The sequence below is a fragment of the Athene noctua genome, chromosome 3, assembly GCF_965140245.1.
Source record: "Athene noctua chromosome 3, bAthNoc1.hap1.1, whole genome shotgun sequence".
Lineage (NCBI taxonomy): Eukaryota > Metazoa > Chordata > Aves > Strigiformes > Strigidae > Athene > Athene noctua.
The window spans coordinates 86,419,604-86,444,028 of record NC_134039.1 but is presented as its reverse complement, the minus strand read 5'-3'; the positions used below and the strand labels follow the sequence as shown (position 1 = coordinate 86,444,028).

The 24,425-nt window shown below is 38.4% G+C and overlaps 1 protein-coding gene across 1 annotated transcript in view; it reads right to left on the bottom strand.

The window, feature by feature from the left end:
- Positions 1–24,425, bottom strand: part of LRGUK (leucine rich repeats and guanylate kinase domain containing) — a 52,580-nt gene that overhangs the window by 14,237 nt on the left and 13,918 nt on the right. The window contains exons 9-16 of the mRNA XM_074903547.1: positions 23,274–23,360; positions 21,160–21,266; positions 16,811–16,930; positions 13,958–14,054; positions 12,687–12,800; positions 6,694–6,895; positions 5,547–5,660; positions 1,989–2,146 (exon numbers count right to left, since the gene is read on the bottom strand). Of these exons, the coding sequence (XP_074759648.1) occupies positions 1,989–2,146; positions 5,547–5,660; positions 6,694–6,895; positions 12,687–12,800; positions 13,958–14,054; positions 16,811–16,930; positions 21,160–21,266; positions 23,274–23,360 (999 nt within the window). The remainder of the gene's footprint in view (positions 1–1,988; positions 2,147–5,546; positions 5,661–6,693; positions 6,896–12,686; positions 12,801–13,957; positions 14,055–16,810; positions 16,931–21,159; positions 21,267–23,273; positions 23,361–24,425) is intronic.

Here is a 24,425-nt window from a genome sequence, read left to right as displayed (position 1 = left end):
GTCTGTAACAGAGGTGTTTTGTCATGATATGAGCGATGAAAGAGAATCCAGTTAAATCTGCTGAATGCTGGCATTATGATTATTGTAAATTCTTTGACTATTTATTCTAGGTAAGGCTCTTCTTAGAAGCTGGCTGAGCTTGTGTTTTGTTTTGTTCTCTTTTGGTAAAGATATAATTCTGGCCTTTTTTTCTCTGTGTGGATTACTGGTATAGATACTTTTCTGTTCATATCTTGTACAGTTAATTAGAGCCATAAAAAATGAGTGCAGGGTTGGCATGCTCACAAGGGATAAGGCTGCAAGGAATCAGACCTACTGTCTTTACCTGAGCAGTAGACCCTTCTTATTTTGCTTGTGGATAATTCACATCAATTTCTTCATGTTTTTTATTTTCCAGTTCTACGTGATGGGAGCGGAATGTGGTTACTGCAGTGACAACCCATTATTTGGATGCCAAAAGCACAAAACCCATTTGCAATCCCAAATGTAACAGTTTAAACAAAATTTTACTTTAAGGCCACAGACATATTTATATTCTTCTCATTAAATATGGTCTAAGAGGCACCTGTGTTTCACCTTGAACGTTTTACAATGTTGACACTTCAGTTGATGCTGTAAAGCTTCTCCTGAATGTAAAAATATATTGGAAACTTACTGCAGTAAATAACGAAAAGGTATTACTAGCAGTGAACAAGGAGACTAATGAGAAAGAGAGCCTTGTGGCCACTAAGTTAGTTAAACTCAAGATAAATTATAGTCTCCTCCATCAGAAACCACTTCTCCCTGACTTGACAAAATATAAACTTTCAAAGTAAAAATAAAAAGGATGAAATAAAAAAAAAAAAGAGAAAAATAAATTGCTGGGGTAGGAGCGATGACAGGGTGCCACCAAGGTAAGAAATATTCTGGCTTCTCTCTCCCATTAGACTAAGAAGCCTTTGGATGAAAGAAACATGTAAATGAACAATACTTGTGATATTTTTTTTTTGTATTTTGCATGGCTTGTATAAAGGTAATTCATTTCAGAAAACTGAAAGATGGGAGGTTCCCTATTTATGCCAGCCATTTTACAAACATACCTTTTTCCACACCTAAGAGAGCATTTTTTAAAGCCTGGGAAACGGGGGCAGGGGGGTCTGTTACTTTTCTCCATCTGCAGCAGTAATTCTAAACATCAGAGGTAGTTATAAATACAGCGATAGTGGCAAAATTGTACAGCAAGTCATGCCTGCCAAGCCATCATTCATCATAATGACATCATAACCCTGGAATGGAACAAAGTTTAAAGCTTTCATTTTTCTTTTTCTCTTTCTCCTGTCGCAGTCGTATAAAAAGAGAATTAGACACATCTGCTTCATAGCCCCAACTCCCCCACTGCCTGCAAGGAGAATGAATGCCTTTAGGGAAAGGACTATTAAGGAGAAGTAAAAAAAGAAAGAGATGAAGCTGAAGTTGCAAGAGGTTATTTGAAATCCAAGCACATTGTTGAATCTGTTGATTGAAAAAGTAAAAGCAGGTGAAAAATGTGCTTAAATTTAATCTCTGGCAGTTATCACTAGCATAGACTCTGAAAGGCTTGGCTGAATGAGTTTTTTCCACTGCCACAGGATGGCGTTCATAAGTAATCTTCATTGTCCTATTAATTGCAGCTATCTATTTACACTGAATAGGCTCGTTTCATATCTTGTTGAGGAACTGAGAGATGAGATTCAGCTTCCTTACACCATTACACAAATGGATGAAATCAATTAGGGTCAACAGATTTATTCTGGTGTAAAATTGAGCAGAAATGATTGGTCCTCTCTTCTGAGTTTACCTGTCTCATTCTCATCAATCTGCTTTTAATTCCGGAGAACTAGTAAATATTGTTGAAAGATGGCCAGAGAACAGGTGTCAATTTTCTTTGGAGGAAGAAAGGTCTGACTAACATGTATTTTTGGGCATACAACTTATCATTTCTGTCTAAGCTTAGAGCAGATGCTGCTTACCACAGAGCTCACTTGTGCAGCAAGTTTGTCCGAGAAGCTTCCTGGATAGTTTTTAGCAGAAGAGTCCCAGAACTCACTGACAGATGAAGACTGAGTAGTTCCAGTAATTGCTCCACCAGGTGACAATCTTTGCTCTTGTAAGAGCCATGTTCTTGAACCTAGTGTGGAAAAGATGCTTCTCAACAAAAATACTCTGAACACCACTTTGCCTACAGCAAGCAGAAAGAAAATAGTCACTTGCAACAACCATCTTTTGGCACAGTTCTGGATTCACAAAAGATAACTGCAGGAGTTGTAAAGGACATAAGCTACACAGTTCCCCAAAAGCTTGTAAACCTTCCAAGTACTTCACAGATATAACAAATTTATCCCCCCTGAATAGTTAGGCAAATGAAAGTTATGAAAAATATAAAAAACCCACCCCTACATTAATGGACTGGGAAGAGGTGCTTAACTCTGTGTAAATGAGCTCGTTTTATTATGGATGCTCGGATATTGCACCACTGTTATGACTGCTAAACTAATTACAGTCTACCTACTTAGAAGCTTTAACCTTCTCAGAGCTCTCAGAATGTGATGGGGAGTTGGAGCAGGACACCTTTTCTTCTGTTATTTATCTGAATTTCTGTGAACAGAAATCCAAAGACTTGTACCACTGCCGTATTGCAAGGATTCACACATGAACACGAGTCAGAAAACTCACTTTTAAAGAACCCCTAAAATTCAAATTTGAAAAAAATCTGTAAGCTGGGATTTATCCTGTCTATAAAATGGTAACTAAATATTAAATTAAAACAGAAAAATTCTTCTAAAAATTGGGACACGGCAATCTGCAGAAATCCCATCGTAAGAAAGGTTTCATTGTGTTGTGTGCCATATCAAAGCACGAGAGCTCACAACCTAAGAAGTCACATACAAAGGTGGTGGATGAAAGGCAGAGACATCTCATCCATATGCATATTCATATACTAAATATGGATATACGTGGCGATAAAGGCATTAATATATGCCTTTATAAAAAAGTTTCAACAGTCAACAGGTGACTTTCAGCACAGCCTTTATATACTGCCAGAAGGTCTGATGCTAAGAACAGAGGAGATGAGACTTGAGATTGGTGGGTTCTGTTTCAGGCACAGTAAACTACTCACTTCAACACTGAGTAAGTAGTAGAGCCTAACCTTCAGAGGTACAGAGCTTCACAGTGCCAAAACTTCAGTGGGATTTCTGGTGCCCATCATCATGTATTATAAATCTTTGACATGAATGTCCCTTTCCTCATTTGTAAAATAAAAATACTAACACATACTCCACAGGACTGCTGTGAGATATAATAGCTGTAAAGTACTGAGTTCCATGGATGAAAGCTGCTAATGCAAGTACAAAGCATTATCAGCTCTGAAATGTATTGTACTCCTGCTATAAAAAGTTTTTAAAAAGAAGAACTTATCTATTTTCTCCCAGTATTTTTACTCTATATATGAGCAAAAGATCTTGCACAGCAGTTCATTAAAAAAAGAATTAACAACCTATCATAATCTCACACAACCAATCTTCCCCCTGCTACTATCTTCCTAAAAATGTCCATATTAAAGACAACCTTGGGGCAAGTTTTTTAAAATAAATTATTTCACACAGTCCATAAGAAGAGATGATCTCTAGAAATAGGATAGTTAAATTTATTTAAACACCTATAAATGAAGCTCTAAATGAATTTAATGGTGCACAGTAAATTTAAAAGTTACTTTATGGACAGCAGAATTACCAAAATCTAGTACTATTAATGAAGTTTCTGTAACTAGTGACAAGCCACTCACTGAAAGAACTCAGACCTGCTGAGGAATACAAAGTCCTTTAAAGGAATTTCAGATATATATGTATATATCTTCACAAATACCATGATTATATACAAATCTTTTATCTTTAATCCTCTCCCTTTTTCTTCTTTCCTGATAATCTAGTTAGGGTTTGATGGATATTTTTTTGCCTCTCAGGTCAAAATGTCTTTAGTGGGTTTAAGACAAATAAGCAACAATATTATAGAGTAAAAAAGGCAAGGAAGTATTCTTTCTTGCTTCAAACAGACATGGAAGCTCTGCAAGGGAAAATAAAATCTACATAGTTTAAGATTAAACAAGATTCTTCAGAAAGTTTCTCACTGCTGTAGCACTGAGAGGCTACAATACGTGTAGAAGCTTTTTTCTCGTCCACTGGGAAATCAGTATTTATTAATTCTTTCAGGATACAAAATTACTTGAAATGATGAACTGATGAATTTTACACTATCCTTCATTAACATTTTCAGATATCTTTGCTCTCCCTTCAGCTACTTTTATTTGCAGCCTTCTGAGCCACACACAAGGTCATGAATATTGGTGCTGTGTTACTTAGGAAACTCATTAACCCTCCTGTTGTAACACATCTAACCAAGACAGCCATAAACCATGGAGGCTTTGGAGTTAGAAGGAAGAGTTCACATAAATCAGTTTTTTGCTAGTCTGTGTTGTGCAACATCATGCTACCATAATGCCTGTTTCTTATTTCTTTTTCTCTAGTATTTTAAAGATTATATTCTGCTTTCATCCCACTGGTAGCCTGCTCTGTCTGGAATAAATCCAAGGGTTACAGGTTCTCCAGTATGTTAAGATAATCTTAGTTATGCTGCCTCTGTCAAGAGTAGTTCTCCCTTCTTCCTCCACAGGCAGCCATGAAGCTCTTCTCCCACACCCTTCCCTCCCTGAGCCGATCCTACAGTTGCATGATGAGTTTGATCAAGGAATTGATCTGTCTGAAAGCCGTTTGTTTTGGGTTTTTTTCTAGGTTATTTTTTGGATGGAACCATTCCCTGATCCAGATGAGACATGACTTCACAGAGAAATGAGAACAAGGGGGAAACTGGAAATGCATAGGCAGGAGAGATAAATTGGGCATGACCACTTTTTGCAGCAGCACACGCTTGGATTAGCTGGAAGTGATCATGAGGGTCCAGCCTCAGTCATTCAGGCACTAAAAGGCTTCTCTTAAACACACTACCAATCAGTTGGGTTTACCCTGCAGTGGGTAGCCCCAAAAGCACTTGGAGTGAATTTATAAGTTGCCTTCCCTCATCTTACTATTCTGGTTTTCATATATCTCTTTGTGCTGCTGGCTATCCTGGGGAAGGGAGGGAAGTAAGGGCTCAGTGCCATGCCATTTTCTTGTTGCTCAACACTTTGATAGGCACAAAGTTCTCAGCCACGGACATGTATCATGCTTGTGATTCCTCTGGAATGAACGGGAGATCCTCAGCCCAAAAGTATCCGCAGAACAGTAAGGCAACTCACTTTCTGCATATTATTGCCTCGGGGCACACAGTGATGTAAAGTACCTGGAAAGATCTCCATTAAAAATTCTGATCCCAGGAAGGAATCAGCCCGGGAGACCCATTAAAAGAAGCACGCAGAGTTTTCAGAGACAAGGAGTCTCACAGGTTGTGTCATTCACAGATTTCAAATATTCTAACAAATAAGTAGAAATACTCTACTGATAAAACCAGTAGCAGCATGTGCCCAGACACAGTACCTGCTCCTGCTCTGCTCCTCAAGTCCTGAATGCTATCAAAAACTGCAGGTGGCTCCAGACCCAGGTATGCCTTTACCAGGGAACTCAGCTCTGTGAATGCCTCATCCGAGTCATCTGCAGAAAGGGATGGATACGCATGTCATGGCGGGGGGAGAAAGGATACATCATGAAAAAACCAAGCTTTCATCAGTATGAAGTTACAAATCACAGAAGTTTGACACAGAAATGGATTCTTAACTCATCCAGCTCATTTCTTTGGGAGAAAAATCTTCATCTTCATAAATTTGAGAAAGTAATCTGGAATTCATCTCAGTTTCTGTACTCACCTAAATATTCTCCTTCTGCAATTTGGTTTAGTGTGTTTTATTTCTTCAATGCTATATTTAAATTGCCAGCTTTGTATGCCCTTGACAACAACTACAAATAGAGTATTTCCTACCACCATGATATATATTCAACCATCACTGTGGTGAACCCCAAAAATCACCTCCAAAAAAGGGCAGGCACAGAACTAGAAAATGATTCTTCTCCACCACCTCCTCACTTCCTAAATATCAAGAAGTAAACATTTGTCTTAACGAAATTGCTACCACCCTCACACTCCTTGTTTCAGGCTGGGGGTCTCGAGCAAGTTACTAAGCAGAAGAGTCCTACAAGGAAAAGCTTTGCACCAGCCTCTTCTTTGCAGGGAGATGTTGCCAGACTGCACATCGGCTGTCATTTCGACACTTGAAAAAAGCCTATCCTGCCCAGAGATAATTAGGTCTGTTAGATCAAAAGCACCTCTGAACTCTGCCCAGAAACCAACAGACAATTAGCACAGATCAGTTTAATACTCTCACAGGAGACAACACTACACAAGTGTGCTGCTGAGTTTAACAGTTGGTTCGCTTTCGAGATGGGCTTAAAGCACAACTTGGACATAAGCAGAGTAATTCAGTCCTGACAGATCTCCAGAGCTTTTGGATTCCTAGGACAAGAATTAACTGGGAAAATCAATTAAAGGATAGTTTAAACTGTTAGGCTGAACATTAAACCATTTGTCATCCTTAGTTTAATAATATGGCTTTGTTTGCATGGCAGTTTCAGTCCATCTATTGGTGTGACATTAAAAGTCAGATTTATAGTACAAAAGAGATTAATTTACCTGTGTTGACTACTGCATCAAAGTATCCTGGAAAATCCTGATTTATTTTGATGTACATGTTCACTCTGGAGACTGCCTCTTCAATCTCTGGCCTGCTGAATAATCCTTTCCTCCTTAGATGTCCCTCGTATTTTTCTTTGTTCATTGGTACTAACAGGATATATCTGGGTTTAAAGTAGGCATTTTTCAAGCTATGCACACCCTTTAAAATGAAGCAGAGAAACGCAATGTTTTGTTCCTGAAACTGAGTGCCTGTTGAACTTGTAGCTGAGTTTAGGACAACTCTGTATTTATCACAAATTACTGTGAAAGCGATACTGGAAACGTGTCCAATCTACAGGTCTCAAGATGTAGCATCCGACTTTGCATAATAGGCAAGTTCAGGGTGAAGTGCCCTAAAGCCACCTGTGAAAAGCCTTACAAGAACAGTGTAGCTTTATTCTAAACACACTTTTAAAAGAATCCTTTTAGTCAAATTCCGCAGTGATTTAAAGCATCTTACTTCTCATCCCCACCAGCTAATGGCTTTTCCTTTTTTTCCATCCTTTCTGTTCCATCAGGACCTAGTTATTCTCAGTGTGTGTATCACTGACTCACACTGTTGTACTGACACACAGAACTCACCTGCATCACCACCCTGGCCCTTAGCTTTCCACTACGAACAAACTCACAATTTTCTCCTCAGCTGGTATATTTTTTTAAGTGAAAGCGTGCAACTTCATCAAGATACAAGCATATTTATTTTGCTGGAGCAGCTTGCAATGTTACCCCCTCCCAAAACCGGGTATAACTACAACTCCCCAGCAGAGATGCAATGTCCATACTGTCCATGTGTTACACTGTAGTCAGATATCTTAACTTGAACCATTTTTATCAGCAATAAACTATCTTGAATAGGACTTCTAATACAGCAGGCTAGGAAATCTTTCCACGTGCCTTGCATCAACTGTGCTGTAAGGACAACGGCTCCGGCTGGCACTAGTTGACAGCTGAGGGCTGCAAACACACGTCATCATTTTGGCTAGATCTGAAAAAAGGAGACCCAACTGCATGCAAGGACTTAAAGACAAGGTCTTATTAAATGACGCAGGTAATGGTACCAATCCCGGATTTTTGATAGCTCTCCTTTGCACCAACCCATACTATGAAGAACCTTTTCTCTCTCCCTCCCACTCTATATAAACCAGAATACTGCAGCCACATAGTCCTGCAATATGGTATTGCCATTGCCATAAGGTTTGTACTGAGTTTTCCAGACCTGAGGACTGAGGCATGTCTTGCTGGCTCTGAACTTTTCTTGACTGAGCTGTAAGTTTGTTTTACTTGGTTCAGCTGTGACAGCAATTTCTCTTGTTGACCAGGTGTCTACATCTAATTGTTTTATTTTTGCTTACTTTTGTGTGGTACAACGAGAGTTTTATATGGATAGCAGTAGCAAGCAGTTGTTCCAGTTAGAACAAGATGTTTATGATGTTTATGACTCAACAGAATAACACAGCATAGATAAATACAGGCCTGGCATGATGGCAAAGACCTCAGGAAGTGGAAACACAGGACACAATGTAGAGGACTTCAGGCACGGGATGGTAAGAGATGGGTCACAGGCTTGACATTGGACACCTCAAAACTATAAACATCTCAATAATGGTCAGTTAAAATAATGAAGGTCTGGAGCTGGACAAAGCTGGTTTTAGGGGCAACAAGAAGAAATAGTGTGTAACACACCTAAAGGGCACCATATATAATGAATTCTTGTATCAGCAATAGCGTGGCCAGCAGGACTAGGGCAGTGATTGTCCCCCTGTACTGGGCACTGGTGAGGCTGCACCTCAAATACCGGGTTAAGTTTTGGGCTCCTCACTACAAGAAAGACACTGAGGTGCTGGAGTGTGTTCAGAAAAGAGCAACGGAGCTGGTGAAGGGTCAAGAGCACAAACCTTATGAAGTGAGGTTGAGGGAACTGGGGTGGTTTAGCCTGGAGAAGACGAAGCTCAGGGGAGACCTCATCGCCCTCTACAAGTAACTGAAAGGAGGTTGTAGCCAGGTGGGGGTCAGGCTCTTCTCTCAAGTAACAAGCAATAGCACAAGAATAAATGGCCTCAAGTTGCACCAGGGGAGGTTTAGACTGGATATTAGGAGCAATTTCTTCTCCAAAAGGGTTGTCAGCATTGGAACAGGCTGCCCAGGGAAGGGGTGGAGTCACCATCCCTGGAGGGGTTTAAAAGGTGTGTAGATGTGGCACTCGGGGACATGGGTTAGTGGTGGACTTGGCAGTGTGAGGTTTATGATTGGACTTGATGATCTTAAAGGTCTTTTCCAACCAAAATTATTCTATGATTCTATGAATTCATACGTAACCTGGAGCTGCAGACCAACAAAAAAAGAGAAAGGTGTAAACGTGTTAGCACACATACACAAATGACCCCAAGAGTATCCTGGGAGAAGAAAGAAGAAACTATCAACATGAATATCCTCCCAGCAAAGGGCTCAGATGTTGACAACTTGCTGTAACATCCTGCCCTTCCAGTGACAACTCCAGAGGGAAACCACTGACCTTCGGACTGAAAGGAGCAGTGAAAGGGTGAGCATGACACCAGCAAAACAGATAGAAACCAAGAAACTTGTATTACAATTTCAATTGTATTATTATTATTACTATTATTATTATTATTGCTGTTGTTATTGGGACTTTTTCAATATGTAAGTACTCTAAATGCATTATTCTCTTTTTTTCTGTAATAATTAGATGTAGGCTAATGATGATTCTTAAATTAGACAGTTTAAAATTCCAACAATAAATTCTTGGCTTTACTTTTACATCTGATCATATATATATACAAGCATCTAAAACACAAGCAAAATCATGTAAAAACCAATAGTAGGCTGAATGCTCATTAGATTTTTTTTTTTTTTTGGTTGCAGCATTCTAAGTATGAAACAGTACTTTAACCCACTCCAAAAATTTCAGGGAGTGATTCAGTGGAAAATTCTTTTCATTTTGGTGAAAAATAAAGGGGGGAATTTGGGGCACAGAAATCTTTGCATCTGGCTATTTGATCACCTACTTTCAGCTAGTAAAATATTCTAGCTAATTATAGTAAATTATAACTAGCTAATTATTCAGAGATTGGAAAACCAGCAGAAAGCAGACCCACGTTCCAGCCTAGTAACATCTTCCTGACGTGAAGTTGCACCATGAATGGGTTTCTGATCAAGAAATGACTTAACTAATGATTTGTTTGTTCCAGAACCACGTAGGAATAGGAAGGCAGCCCATCAATAGTCTGGAATGAGCAGGGAAGATAAAAAAAGGGATACAGAAAGCTGCTGGTATGCCCAATAAATTTCTTGCACAGAGACAACGTGGATGAGTGGATCTCAAATATGATGCTCACTATGATGAGTGTCTTTGCATATAAGGAAAGTGACCTTAAAATAAAGAATGGGAGAATAGAGGAGTTGACAGCTTGAAACCAAAGAAATATTTGGAAAATAATAAAAAAAGAGGAGTAAAATTTGAGTTTCCTGAATTTTCATAGGAGGTCAAGAAAGATGAAATGACTACCTGAGTTTAAGATATCCATTCATTTAACATAACTAAACCACCTCAATTTGTTCAGTTAATAGCATGGGGTTACAGAAAAGATGTGACTAGTATCATATCCCACTTCCTTTGACTACCCAGCCTGAACGACTGGATAACCAGCACCAAATGCAATAGGGAGTGGTCTTTGGCAGGAGACAAGGTGTATTAGATTTCTGGAAGCCTAATGACACACATCAGCCACTCGGGTACTCCACTCTTGGTTGGAATGTGCAGGTCCTTCAGTTGCTCTGCAGGTGTTGGTGGCTACACAACCAAGAGGAAGGCACTGCAGACGTGCTTACTCCAACACATAACTGCGTGTCAGAATCCCAGCGGCTCCACTAACTGGAAATGCGGACTCGGCAAGATCTAACTTTTAAAATGTGTGTCAGTCTCCTTTATCAGTGAAAGATATACTCCCGATTAAAGGGAATGAACAGCTCTAAATTTTTAGTCTCAGCCCACAGACCATAATTAAAATTTCTTTTAATAGTGCTAAATCACTTTTGTTATGAGCCTCGCAGAAGATAATGGACTTTGATAACTTCTATTCAGATACATAACTCACCGTTATTGTTTCTCATCTGCCTGCAGAGTCTGTAGTGATACCAGACCATGCATAATTACTATGTGATCTTGCAACTTCAGTGACAAAGGAGTTTCTTCGCTATCTGTCCATGACAGTAGCTTCAGTAATACTCAGTAAAAGTTATAGTCACTGCCTATGTTGCCGGGTTAACCTCCTTATGAATAAACATGATATTATTTCTCCTAAATTATTTGATAACACATCTACTTTTTTTAAGAATTGACAGCTTTAAAAGGTACCTCCTTCCGTCATATTTAATCTTATCCTATTTTTCTTCCCTTGTAAATTTAGGGTCTGTCTGGCAAGACAACAAACACACTCAATGCCTATCGCAATCAGGGGAGACTGAAGGTGATTCACAGTTCTTACAAGACTGAGGAAAAAGAGGAAGTGGAACTACACAGAGATTAAGTTATTAATTTGCTGTTTAATATCAGCCAAGTAACAAGCACTTAAGAGCAGGATCGCAGCATTAAATTCTTGACCATTTGAGCAAGGAGCTACTTATTTTTTAGCGCTGACATGCTGTTACTCTGTTATTTGTACATTTATATGCAAGCCAGTAAATGTGTACAGATTTATTTGGGCCAAAGAGGACTAAAACTTCTTATGAACACTAAGGTTCTTAACTGAAAACTAGTTTTTCAATCATCAGCTTCACAAACAGAATAATAATTCTAAAATTAATTAAATTCAGTATCAATTTTTGCTCAAGTCTCCCTAGTCATTCCCCTAACTCTGGATCTACAACTTAGGATCCTCTGTTAGCACTGCAATCTCCTACATCTCTTTTCTATTTTTTTCCCCCGTCTATCATGGACTGTAGTAGTTTCTGTTAACTTGTAGTAATTCCCCAGAGGTAGAGCTGAGCCCAACAAACACGGTGAAACCCAGCAACACTCAGTATCACATTCCAGGCACTCTGCAGAGTCTCTCATTTTGGAAGCTCATACAGATGGAGCTTATTTTGTAGAAAGAATTTGGGAGGAGATGTAGCACGCCTTTTCTTTTTGTCACCTCAACCCCTAGCTAGTAAATCTTGATCTAAGATAATGAAAAGTACATAATTAGAAAATTATCTAAAAAGTTATTCTTTTGGGATTCCAATAGATAAGTTTTTGACTCTTTGGTTGTGACCTACTTTCCTAACGCAGCATGACTTCTGAGATTCTGCCATCTGTGCTTGTGCACCTGACAAATCTCAGAGAGGGTAAAGTAATTCCTCAAAGAGATTTGCATCTTTTAATAGTTCTGCCCAAAATATTGCCTCAGGCCTGCACGCATTGTCCATTCCTTCATCAGCAGAGGAGAAACATGGCATTATTTCAGGGGTGATCGGTAGATGTGCAGCTCTAGACCAGTCCCACTATAAGCTGTAGATGGGTGGAAAGCACATGGTTGAAAAGCTGAGGGTACTATAATGGAAAGTACTGGTGATGTGGTGGGGAGATGAGCTTGACAAAAATAGGCCAGGAAATTTTAAGAAGCCAAGAGAAGGATTCATCTGACGAAATGTGGGTGCCTGTAAAGGGAGTGGCGTGGTTTACATATAGACAGTGGAGAGCTACTTGAGTTAAAAATGCAGTTCATCTGACCAAACTCTGTCTCCAGTGACTGTAATGCAGCCCACACAACCGGTTCAAATGGACCAGCAGCAGCTGTAGGCCGGGCAGAAGGTTGTAGGATGTCTCTCGTGTCACTAAGCAGCTATGTCTAAGCAGCTGAAACAAACTTTAGCCAAACTGCAGGAATTCCTCCCCAGGACAGTTCTCCCAGAATGATTCATTCAAAAATGGTTAGGCAATAAGTGATCCTTACCTCTATTTCAAAGTGAACACAGGTTGCAAGACCCTCTCTGGCAATTGATTCTACAGTGTCTCTTCCAAGTCCATAGTAATAGCCACTGTATTTATAAGTTGCTATGAACTTCCCCTGAAATTCAAAACAGCGAGTATAATGACAAAGGAAATATTTTAAGGGAAACAATTTCCTTAAAGGAGCATAATCACTCTGGACTTTGTTGTTTTCTCTCCCTACAAAGTTTCTCCCTAAATCATCAGTGATAATGAGTCCAATAGGAGCACAGAATTATAAAGAGCACTAGTCAGTCTTGCAGGGTACAGGCTTGTACATTGTTCATGGACAATAAAACACCAGCATCTTGAAAACAAGCTGCTGACAGATTACAGCTTTCATTGGTTATTCATTCACACTGTAAAGAAACCAGGATCTAAAGCTAGGGGCATCCTTCTTTTGACATTACATCAAACCATATGGCCATGTCATGTAAAATAGAAGATGCCAAAGATAAGAGAGGACAGAAACAAATCTGCAAGGAGAATGTATAATTGGCCAAGAAATTTCAAAGTTAAAACCTGACAACTGAAACTTTGATTCCCAGTAGGATGTCTAGAGAGATGTAAGAAGATGATATTATTTTAAAATTAGACTACTTGATAACTAAGAGTTATCATTAAGGAGCAGATCAGTTGCTTAAGACTGTGTTGGCTCCCCTATTTGTATATGTACAAATAACGAGCTCTGTTGTGGCTTTTCACGCCAAAGTTTTATTGCAGGCAGCAAAAGGCATCAGAAACAGTAGCTGGAGGCACACTGTCTTCGGAGAGAAACACAGTGCCTTTAGGGTGGATTTGCTAAACTTTAAAAGACTGCTTTCCCTGCAGGGTTGCTGGAAGCTTTTGAAAAAAGGAAAGAAAAAAAAAAAAAAAAAGGATTAAAAAAAGATGGCAGCTTTTTCAAGAGTTTTTCTTTCCTGCACACACACTAGATATCTGCATCCAGAAATAAGTTTATTTCTACATTATATTGCTGTTTAAAGATTCCTACTGACCACTAATGGTTTCTATATGTTCATACAGATGAAAAGAAAGCATAAATATAGAATGAATTTGTGGTTTGTGTCTGTGAACTTAAGCCACAACTGTGGGTGAATAAGCATGCGCAGACAGACACAAACTTAATATAAAAAAAAAAAAAAAGAAAAAAAAAAAAATCAGACCTGGACAAAAAAGTTGAGTTCACTCTGGATGTAGGAAATAGGCTTACTAGGATACTAGTCAGGTACTTACTGTGTTCACCATTTTGTCAAATGCTTCTTGAGAAATGAAATAGTAATCAAGTCTGTTTTCTTCACCAAAGTAAGCTGCCCTGGTAGTGTGACAGGGACTGGAAGATATATGATATAATAAAGAAATAACCTGTTTTCAATCAGAGAAACAGCTACAGAATAGGAGGGGGGGAAAGGGAGAATAATACAAATCATTTTATTTTTAAGAAGATAAGAAATATGAGAAATATAAAGAGGTGCAAATCATACCACTAATGCCACATATTTGAAAGATTAACTCATAAATACAAAAAAAAAAAAAGTTTAAATGTAACATTACATTTTGGCTATAAATCCCCCCCAACCCAGGATAGCCTGAACTGAAGCTGTCACAGCACCCTGTAATAGAGAAATGATGAAACCATTTTTTTTCCAGTTATGTCAGCTTGTGGATGATATAAAGTTAGAATCCTAAATATGGAAGAGGAGACTAGGAGTTAGGTTGAACTGTGAGGTTAAGAAAGAGATATAAAGACCAATCCTTAAATAGACCCCTAATAGTAAGGGGAGAAACAATTCTGGAACTAGGGAGATAAGTGGGATACAAGGCAGGAAAAGTAATTGCCTGACACCACATAAGAACAGGATAAACCTCAGATACATGAGCTTACTACTAGGATGAAACACTAAAAAACCAAACCAAATAAAACCAAAAAACCCCAGCTAAATCAATGCATGTAGCAATTTTAGACTAAAGTATGCAGTGGCTCATGTTCTACCTTAGGAAATTATACTGTGCTACCTATTCCTGGTTTGTTTTTTATTTTTACACTGTAGGATAACAGGAACAAAAGTGTAATGTGGAGCTTTGGCATCGATTCACACCAACATCATTTTAACTCTTTGACTTCTGCTGGATTGTCCTGGAAAATATGGCAAAACATATACCACCTACTGGTATAGCACCTACCAGGCCGTTTCTGTTCATTTACTCAAGGTAGCTGAGTTATAAGTCATTAAGAAGTTTAGTCTGTAACGTGGAGCTTGATGGATCGTAACTATCATGGCATTAGAGGGTGCCACTTTTTTTTAATCACCAAGCTGTGGCAAATGAGAACAGTGTGCTACACATGGAGTCTGTAAAATTTTACTTCAAAGGTCTGATTTTCTTTAAGCTATTATGAACGCATCCAGCTTTAAAGGTCATTCCTGAGCACTAGCCAGATGGTTTGAGGGTCCAATTTCACTTTATTTTTTGAAACACTTTTAAACATTACAACCCTTTTTAATTGCAAGGCCATGTTTACATTCAAACTGCCAGGGTATCTTGCATGAAATACATTTTTAATGAGTGGAATGTTTGAAATTTAAAAGTGTAAGCCATAAAATTGCTTGAATCTCCACTGAATAATTAAAATACAACTTTGCTTTATGGTTGCAATTTTCTGCTCTGTTAAGATTCTGTCTCTCTCCCTTTTTTTTTTTTTCCCCCCTCACGCATAAAACTTTTAGGAAATAAAACACACAGTATAAAAACAATGCTCTTAAAAAAACCCACATACTGCTTAGAAAATTTCAGCTGGCATTCAATTTGTAATTTCCAATCCAGTCTTTCAAAATACAGTGGTTGCTTTAAAGAAAGGCAAAAAGGAATTTTTCCAGTCACATAACCTTCACATATCTTTTCTTAAAATGTCCTTTCAACCTGCCAGTTTAATCTAATCCAGCAAGTGGCTATAATCTGAGTACAGAGCAGGCAGCAATACACGTAGGCTCCTTCACCATGGTGTATTATGTTAGAGAAGGTGGCTACTACCAGCCATCACATTGACATGCAGAGCATGGTCCTGTGGTGCTAAGAACTCTGAGGAATGATTCTCACGTATGCATGCACCCACGGTCCCTTTCTTACCACTTCAGTACCTAAAAAGGCACAAATAACAGACCCAGGTCCTATTGTGGCAAATGCTTTACATGTGAAACTACAGCCCAAGTCTGGTTAAAAATGAACGGATAAATTTGTGTAATAAAAACTCTGAGAAAACAGAGGACAGACAGTGTATCAGGAATACAGAGCGGTGCTGAATAGCGTGTGCTATAGGACCTCTGTAAGTGAGGTGCTGCGAAGGATGGAATGGGTGAAACAGCTTGTACCACCTCATTTTAGGCAACAGATAGTGATGATCTAACTTAGCCAGGCTTCCTATCTACCGTGCACTGAAAATAGGTAGGTACCTCAGGGAAGTGATTCACCAAGGCTGAATCTCCCTTGGAAACAGATAGTTTCTCTCCACTAAATACACAGGGAGCCCAAGGCGGTAAGGATCATAATACAGGCCTTTCAGATAGGGAGAATTAGTCCTCCCAGCAGGTGGTGAGGTCTGAAAGGTGCCATTTGCTTTGATAACACTACTCACAGGATAATAAACAAGTCCAGCAATGGCACTTGCTTCCTTTCCTAGCTTCTGGATGCAGTCCGCACATGCATGCTAATGTGTTTATATGCAGGTACATTATAAAAATTAAGAGAAATGAATGCATATCTAAACAGATGCTTAGGTTGAGGGGCATCGGTGAGCACAGACAGAACAGATCAATAAAAGGAGCGCTGAATGACACGTTTTTCTTGGTTTGTTTGCTGTTCACTTTTGAAAAGAACATGATAATTTAAATAGCTTTTCTTTTAAGGAAGTATTTGATGACTTCAGGCAATCAAGCCCTGGGAAGAGAGAAAATGCATAGCAATGAATACTTATTGGTTGTCTTTAACTTTTAACTTCTTTAAAAATAAAACAACCTAGCAACAAAAAACAAACCAGCAGCAATTCTAGCTTTGATTGCTTCGTGTTCTTTTAAATTTATGGAGCAAACTTACCCATATCTGAAGTAATTGTTGAACTGTCTGCAGATCTTATGTGTAAGCTCTCTTTTACCACAGGCTAGAGGGCCAACTAATACCAGCATGGGGTAGGGAGCATCAAGGCTAGGTAAAGTGCTACAAGAAAGGAAAACAAGGAGCCATTATATTGTATTCATACAAATGAAGTCTTCAGCAACTTTGTATAAAGCTTCTGCAGAGACTTTATCATCACTTCAACTAATCTCATCTATCTATCACACTATTCATGTTCACAGTGTAGACAAAAGTCAGGAGAAGTGTTTGCTCAGTTTGCTATGCTCTAAACATAAAAATAGCACAAAATACTGCATTAAAGACCCCTGGGTCTCTTTTGCAAAAGGAATAGTGTTATGTCTACTATAATCTTTTCTGATTTATAGCCTTTTCTAAAGCTCCCTCTGCAGTTACAGTGTTGCTGGGATTTGTTTAAGAGTTTTCCAAGTCTATTGCAGAGATGATAATATTTTAATGATGAGGATAACAAGCCTAGCATGAACCTGGACTCAATCCTACAAACCTTTACACACTCCTGCATGCAATCTTGCTGGCTTCCATGGCCTTGTGAGATGAAGGTGACAATTTACAAAGAACTCTTCAATTCAACACAATGAAAAACACTAAGAACCTTAAACTCCACTGAACACAAATAACACTACAATAAAAGAACCCAAAGTGCTGCAAAAATACAAAGCCCTCCATTTTCTCCATGCTGAGCAGATGGTTAGATCCTCAAATTTCCACTTCCAGCTGAAGTGGCATGAATAGTATTTCTGCACTTTTGAGTGTCCAGCAATTTCTTTAGACAGCTAAAAATGGAAGGCAACTTTGGACTCTCCTTTTTAAGTCTCAGCTGGATCTTAAGATTATGCCACTTGATGGTATGTCAGAAATGGTTGAAATAATCTCAAACCCGCTTATTTTTCACTAATAAATAGCTTTAAATTTAAATTTAAAAGTGGAAGAAAACTACCTACGTGCATCTAGCTTCCATTTAATGTGATTTAAAACAGGTGAACACAAATACCTGAAAACAGAGTATATTTCTTTTGCCTCTTACAAGTAACTAACACTATAAGAAGTAATAACCATTCAACACAAGCATGGAGGAAAAAGATTTCTAAGTAATGGCTTTACTCCTATTTTAGGTTCAGCAAACCAGGTCTATTATCTACCACACAATATGTATATAATGGGACATGATGCTTCAGAAGCACTAAGATAATAATGCAATTCAGTCTCCTAATTCTCCTGTGGAGTACTATCCTCCCAGAAGAAATAGCAGGTACACCTAATAAATTAAGAGGCTGGCTCAACTCTGTACGTACTGGCTCAATTCTGGCTTAACTCTGTGCTGTTACTAAACTGTGAAATGAACCCAGATCTTGGTTCAGTGTTCCATCCACTAGACTATTTCAAAGCAAGATAGTAGCAAAACCCTTGGGAGATTTAAGGATTTTTTACTTGCTGTGCCAACTTGTGGCATTTACAAATCTTTAGACAACACTAGCACAATAAGCTTATTAGCACAATACATTAAAATACTGGAGAAAGTAAAAATACATTTTAAAACCCCTTATTTGTATCTGTTAGGTTGTGCATCCTGTTCAATTCAAGAAAAACCTTCCACCTCTCTTGATTATTTGAGTTGTTCAGACTGTCTTTCCCTTTTCAGACATTTGTCTTTCCCATTCAGGTATGAGGAAAAGACCAGTTTAAGCCAACATGATCCGAGGAAGTGACAGTTGTAGATCCTGCAAGTGCATTATTATAAATGAACTGTTTTGAAGATGGGAGTTCCAGGAAACGTGCTTAGTGACTAGAGATCGACAATTTATCACGACATAGCAGAAAGGTTCTTATTCTTGCTCAAGGCCATGCCCTTCATGAATAAAGATGTCAAGGCAGGTCTGTGAAGACGGAACCCTTATCTTCAACACAGCTTTAATAAATTCCTTCTCCATGCACAGAACCTGTTACGTGCTTGCAAATTGCAGAATTCTTATGTAATCTTTGCTTTTACAAGGAAGTGTTATATCCAGTAATGATACAATATATCATTACTTGACATGATTATGCTCGGAATTCAAATTCCCTTAAATAAATTTCCATTGCTCAAATTCCTCATGTCCTGAAATTCCTTGGATTTGTTATTTCATCAGAAGAACATGGAGAACTGTCTGTCATTACATCACCACTTACTGGCTCTCAAAAGATAAACTCAAAGTTTTGGTTTTCCTACAACTTGTAAGCAGTGTCTTGTAGAGTTCTTGGCTCATTTAATGTTCATCTTTCAACCCTCTTTGTCTTTGGTGAGCACAGCAATACACTGCTGTGCAAGATTAATAGATTTCAAGGCCAAAAGGGACTACTGTGATCATCTACTCAGACTCTCCTCATCACACTAGCAACAGGATTTCTCCGAGTTAAGGCTTGAAACAAGAACGATACCTGAGGTTCCGTTACAGCATATTTTAATTAAAAACGTTCCAGTTGTGGAGAATTCTTGGTACCCTTGGCAGATAGTTCCAATGGTTAATTACCTTCATTGTTAAAAATAATCACGCTCTATTTCTTCTCTGAATGAATTTATCCTCCATAGCCAGATACCAAGTCTCATCATGTACTTGCCCAATTGACAGAAGAGCCCTCTCTTATTAAATTTCTGCTCCCCATGTCGCAGTTATAGCTATGATCAAGCTACCTTTTCAAACGTCACACGCATTTATAGTAGGGAAAAAATACACATAATATTGTTCAGCGGTGTGTTACCATGTAATTAAAGATAGAATCACAAGGCACACAGAGAGAGGGAACGGCATAAGAAACTTAATGCTAATGTTTTCTGACTGCAGAGTATGCAGCAATGTAACTTTTTGCTTTGTTTCCTGGTTTTATTTTGAATAGAGATATTACTAAAAGAGAATTAATTATATTTTCTTCTAAAAATATCGTTGCAAATGAACGATACCAATCTGGTTCCAATATGCATTTTATAGTGTAGAGGACTGTAATGCATCATTAGGAAGATTTCATTAATGACTGTGTTGTGTGCTTTCCAGCTGAGCATGGGCAAACATTCAAAGCATCATTAACAATTTCGGTCAGTACCATAAATGCTGGTCTGCATGTTCATATGTTTGTGTATACAATACCTCTGACAGAAGACAGAATTGTTTCTTTCCAGCAATGAAGATACACATACACAATCCAGTAAACAAATATTTAAACAGAGCCTATGTCTGCATTGGAGGAAATCCATGCCTTTAGGTAAAGCTATTGTGCTTTTTGTTTTGTTTTAACAAATCTCCAACCCTGAAAAAGTGTTTTGGGGGGTTTTTTTAAAGGCTGTTAAGACTACTCAGAGCTATCATCACCCCTGGGATGGTCCCTGTCCTCAACAGACAACCCTAGAAAACACAAGATGCGCAATATTCGAAAAATAGAAATTTCTGAGTTACTAAATCATGGATCTTAAATCAGATTACTCATTATGAATTAAGATGTCCAAAATAGTGCTAAAACCGGATGTGGGGCACAAAAGTTGATCTCAGCACCCACTGTAGCCAATATAATAATAAACCAGATATATTTTAGAGTATCTTCCATCAGAGTATTGTCAAAGCATTTTCCAAGCATTCATCAAGCAAATATCACACCACATCTACAAAGTATGGTGATTTCCATCTTCTAGATGAGAAATGAGACAGAGAAGTCACCTGGCATGGCAACGTTGGAAAAAAGAACGTTGCTTTGCCTCTCCCTTCTGTGCTTTAAGTGGCAGTCAGCATCATCTCCTCCCAAAGGCAGAAGCAGTTGGGCTTCCCTAAGTACAAACTTGAAAATTTCACCTTATGAATATAAAATGTGCCCCAAAGCCACAAAATAAAGCCATTTTGCTCACAATGGGATGCCAATAGTGTAAAGAGAAGGAACAAGCAGAATAGAAAGACGATATGTTTTACAGCTCACTTCTCCCTCTAGAGATTTTTAAATTGCCTTTGGGTATTGATAGAAATTTTGCATCTTTCATTTATGGTGCAAATGGCCATCTGTTTCAGCAGATTGTTTAAAAGAAATGGAGCTGTGGACAATCTGTCTCAGACTTTAGAGGTGACTGACTGACTTCATTTCATAATCAATTTCAACCAAATAAGATTTGCCTGATTTCCAGACTGCTAACAGAGTACTACAGAACTTCTCCTCTTCGCTAGTTTAATTTAAGAGGTGGGAGAGGGACAGAAAAACGTCCCTCTAAATATGACAACATATTCTGCTTTACTTGAGTGCCACCCTCAGGAGCAGATGTGAAGTGGAGGTAAGCTTACCTGTCAAAGATTCTCTGGGGCTGGAGCATGCTATACATAATGTGAGTCATATGGTCCTTAGCAGCAACAACTTCTGGAGGGGGATCGTATTTATTCACAGCAGCAACCTGTTTCCACAGTTTAGGGGCATAAGAAAGAAGAGCAGTGATGTAATTGTTTCCAGCTGCAATATGCTTTGCAGATCACTATGGATAATGATGGCTTCAAAATTATGAGGGTCAGTCTTTGTATTTGGCTTGTCTGTGAGCACTCGGCTACATAAATCTTTTCAGGAGATTTAAGCACAATTTGATAGATGGATGGAAGGCAGCCAGAGCTAGCTCACCATCTTTAATATATTCAACCTTTTTCGGGAAAGAAAACAGGATGCCACCTAAGATGCAAAGTAATTTTGCTTAGGTTTTAATTATCCATTAATTTGCATCCTCTCAGTGCTGGTGGAAGATGCTGAACTAAAATCCTTAGGGACTGAAGCCATCCATTTATTCGTCAGAATAGGAACAGAATGGGCATTAACAAAGTAAGCACACTGCAATTTTCTCCTGACAATGCATTTCGTCTTTCCTGGGGGAAGGAACACTCAAACTCCAAGGATTCCCTCCATCCATTCTGTTGAAATCTCTGTCGAGGGTACTGACTACTAATGAGTTGTACATTTTTTGGTATTAATGCTACCCACTCAGCAACAGGTTAAGAACTACTGAATAGTCATTTCATGTAAACTATCAAATATCAACAAGCCGACACCGCTGCAGAATGCTGCCGTAAACTCTGATGACACCCATGCCTATATTAGCAAGTAGTGTGGTGCAATAGCAGTGGCTCTTTCAAGCAAAATATTTGGTACTCAAGACCCAGTTTCCACACTATATTAGAGGCTCATTTCACTCTAGATTGATCCTTTGGTCTGAATTAGTGGCTAGTAGGACATTAGGTGCATCCTGGTGCACATGATCTGGTTGAGGTTAATCCAGAAGTCTAGTTCATGTGTTGCAAGACTATTCTGTGATGAGAATCAAGCATGGCAAGTTGGGCAACTGGGAGTTTCACTTCAAAACTACACTTCTGATCTAAACTACAACATTTTTGTACATCCGTTTTGTGCTAGTGAGACTGAAGAGCTGCTGCCTCCAAATTCAGTTTGATAAGAGAGTATACGAGGCTAGAGTTCTCAAATAACCTGAGGAGAGGATTTTCTGAAATAAATAACTTTAATTATCCAGAAGTGCTAGTCTAAACCAGTCATCCAGGCTTATTTTTACAGTCTATAGAGAAGGAAAAATTTCTTGAATGTATTCAAAATGTTATTGGAAGGAAAACAGATTGCCACGTAAGACAAGGAGTAAGATCAACATTTTGGGTAAGCTGGGTAAACTACACCCTGGTATCATGCCTTCTCTGTGTTCATAATAGAAAGTGCCTGGCACTAAACAAGAACCCTAACATTTATGCAGCTAAAGTTAGGAGTGATGAATTTCTTGTAAGGATCATTTTTAAAGGATAATTCCCTGAAATCCAACCCCAATTGGCAGCTGTTAAACAGTTCTAGCATGACTTGGGCCCAAATACTACAAGCAGCAACCAAATTACAGTAAGAGCTGCACAAGAGGGAAAGGTTTTATTACAATAGACAGTTACTGGAAGCAGTCTGAGCAGGTTTTTTGGGGGAGAAGATTTTGCAGTGAAAGCTGTACAGAGTAGACTGGGAAATAAGCATGATTATAATTTTCAGAGCTCACTTTGCTGCACATGACACTAAAAATCCCCAGCAATGGTATTTTAGAAGTAACATAGTGATTATGACTTCAGAGTATTTCAGGAATGTAGTTGCCTGTTTAGGTTCACTAGCTGAGTAACAATGGCTGCTAAGTAATTTTCTTCACTGAGCGAAGATTTTGGGTAAGCTTTGCATTTTTACATACCACAACTGCTCCAGAAATTCTGTAGACATGTATCTGGATTTAAAAGCAAAAGTCTCTCAATTTTTAGCCTATCTTGGGGGGGATGAACCATGGGAGATTTGTTACACCCAAATGACTACAAAGCTACATTTGCATGCACAGTCTTTTATACTTTATTTAGAAAAATTCTAGAATGATATGATGCTTACGTACCTTTTCTTCCACTGAAACCTTCTTGAGATCCAGTTCTGTTAGTTGGAGCAAGATGAAAATCACAAAGAGCCAATAATCTGTTTGCTCCTGAAGGACAAAGTTTTCTCTTTGACATAAACTACTTCATCGATCTAATATTTCATTTCAATCAGTTGAAATTAAATTGGTCTTAATACATTGCAGCATTAAAAGCTTTTTACCCTGAAGGATGTCAATACACTGTACAAACTGGCTTCCCACCATAAACTCAGCTTCTGCAGCAAAAAATATTCATTGTTCAAAAGTCTGCAACTACATTGTTCAAAAAGTCAAGATGTGAATTTAAAAATCACCACCACACCCACTAGAACACCAAGAAAGGCTGCTGGAGAACTAAAAGCTTTATCTACACCAGGATTATGTAATAAACTATGATTAATACTTCTAACCTTAGTAGTATTATAGCAACTTTTGCATTATAATTAATTATAATTTAATTAATAATCATTTGCATTATAACTTTGTCATCATATAGGCCTTCAAGTCTGAGACAATAAAAAGGAACAATTAAAAATCAAATTAGAAAGCTGACACTGACAAGTTCATGAAGCTTCTTAGTTCTAAAACCAGTGAGGTCTTGTTAAAACAGCACACAGTTGCCTTAAGATGATCGTTGCATGTATAAGTTATTAAAATAGTAATTGAAAGGAATAGGATCAGACTTTGCTTAGGGAAAGGACATCTAAACAGAAAAAGACTTTCAATTACAGAGGACCAGGAGCAGCCTCTTTCGTGTATTTTTTCGTGCTCATTTCATTGTGCGCCACAACAGATCATTCACACGAAAGCCAATATAAAACTGGCCATTACAGGAAGAAGTAGTTAAACCTTTAACATTTTTCTTCATTCTGACATTGGAAATCACTATGAAATTCACACATAATTTGGAAATCACAAGAGTCAGGATAGAATCATCTTTGATCACTCACGACAAATTACAAATGCGGAGTCAAAGTCAGAATTTCTGCTATTTTGCAGATGTCATTGTTGTTGATAAAATGGATGTTTAATTCATTAATTGAGGAATATTATGGGAGCCATAAATGAGAACTGAGTAAATCCTAAAGAAGACACAGATTGCAGAGACACATGATTTTAAAAGGTTTACTACTA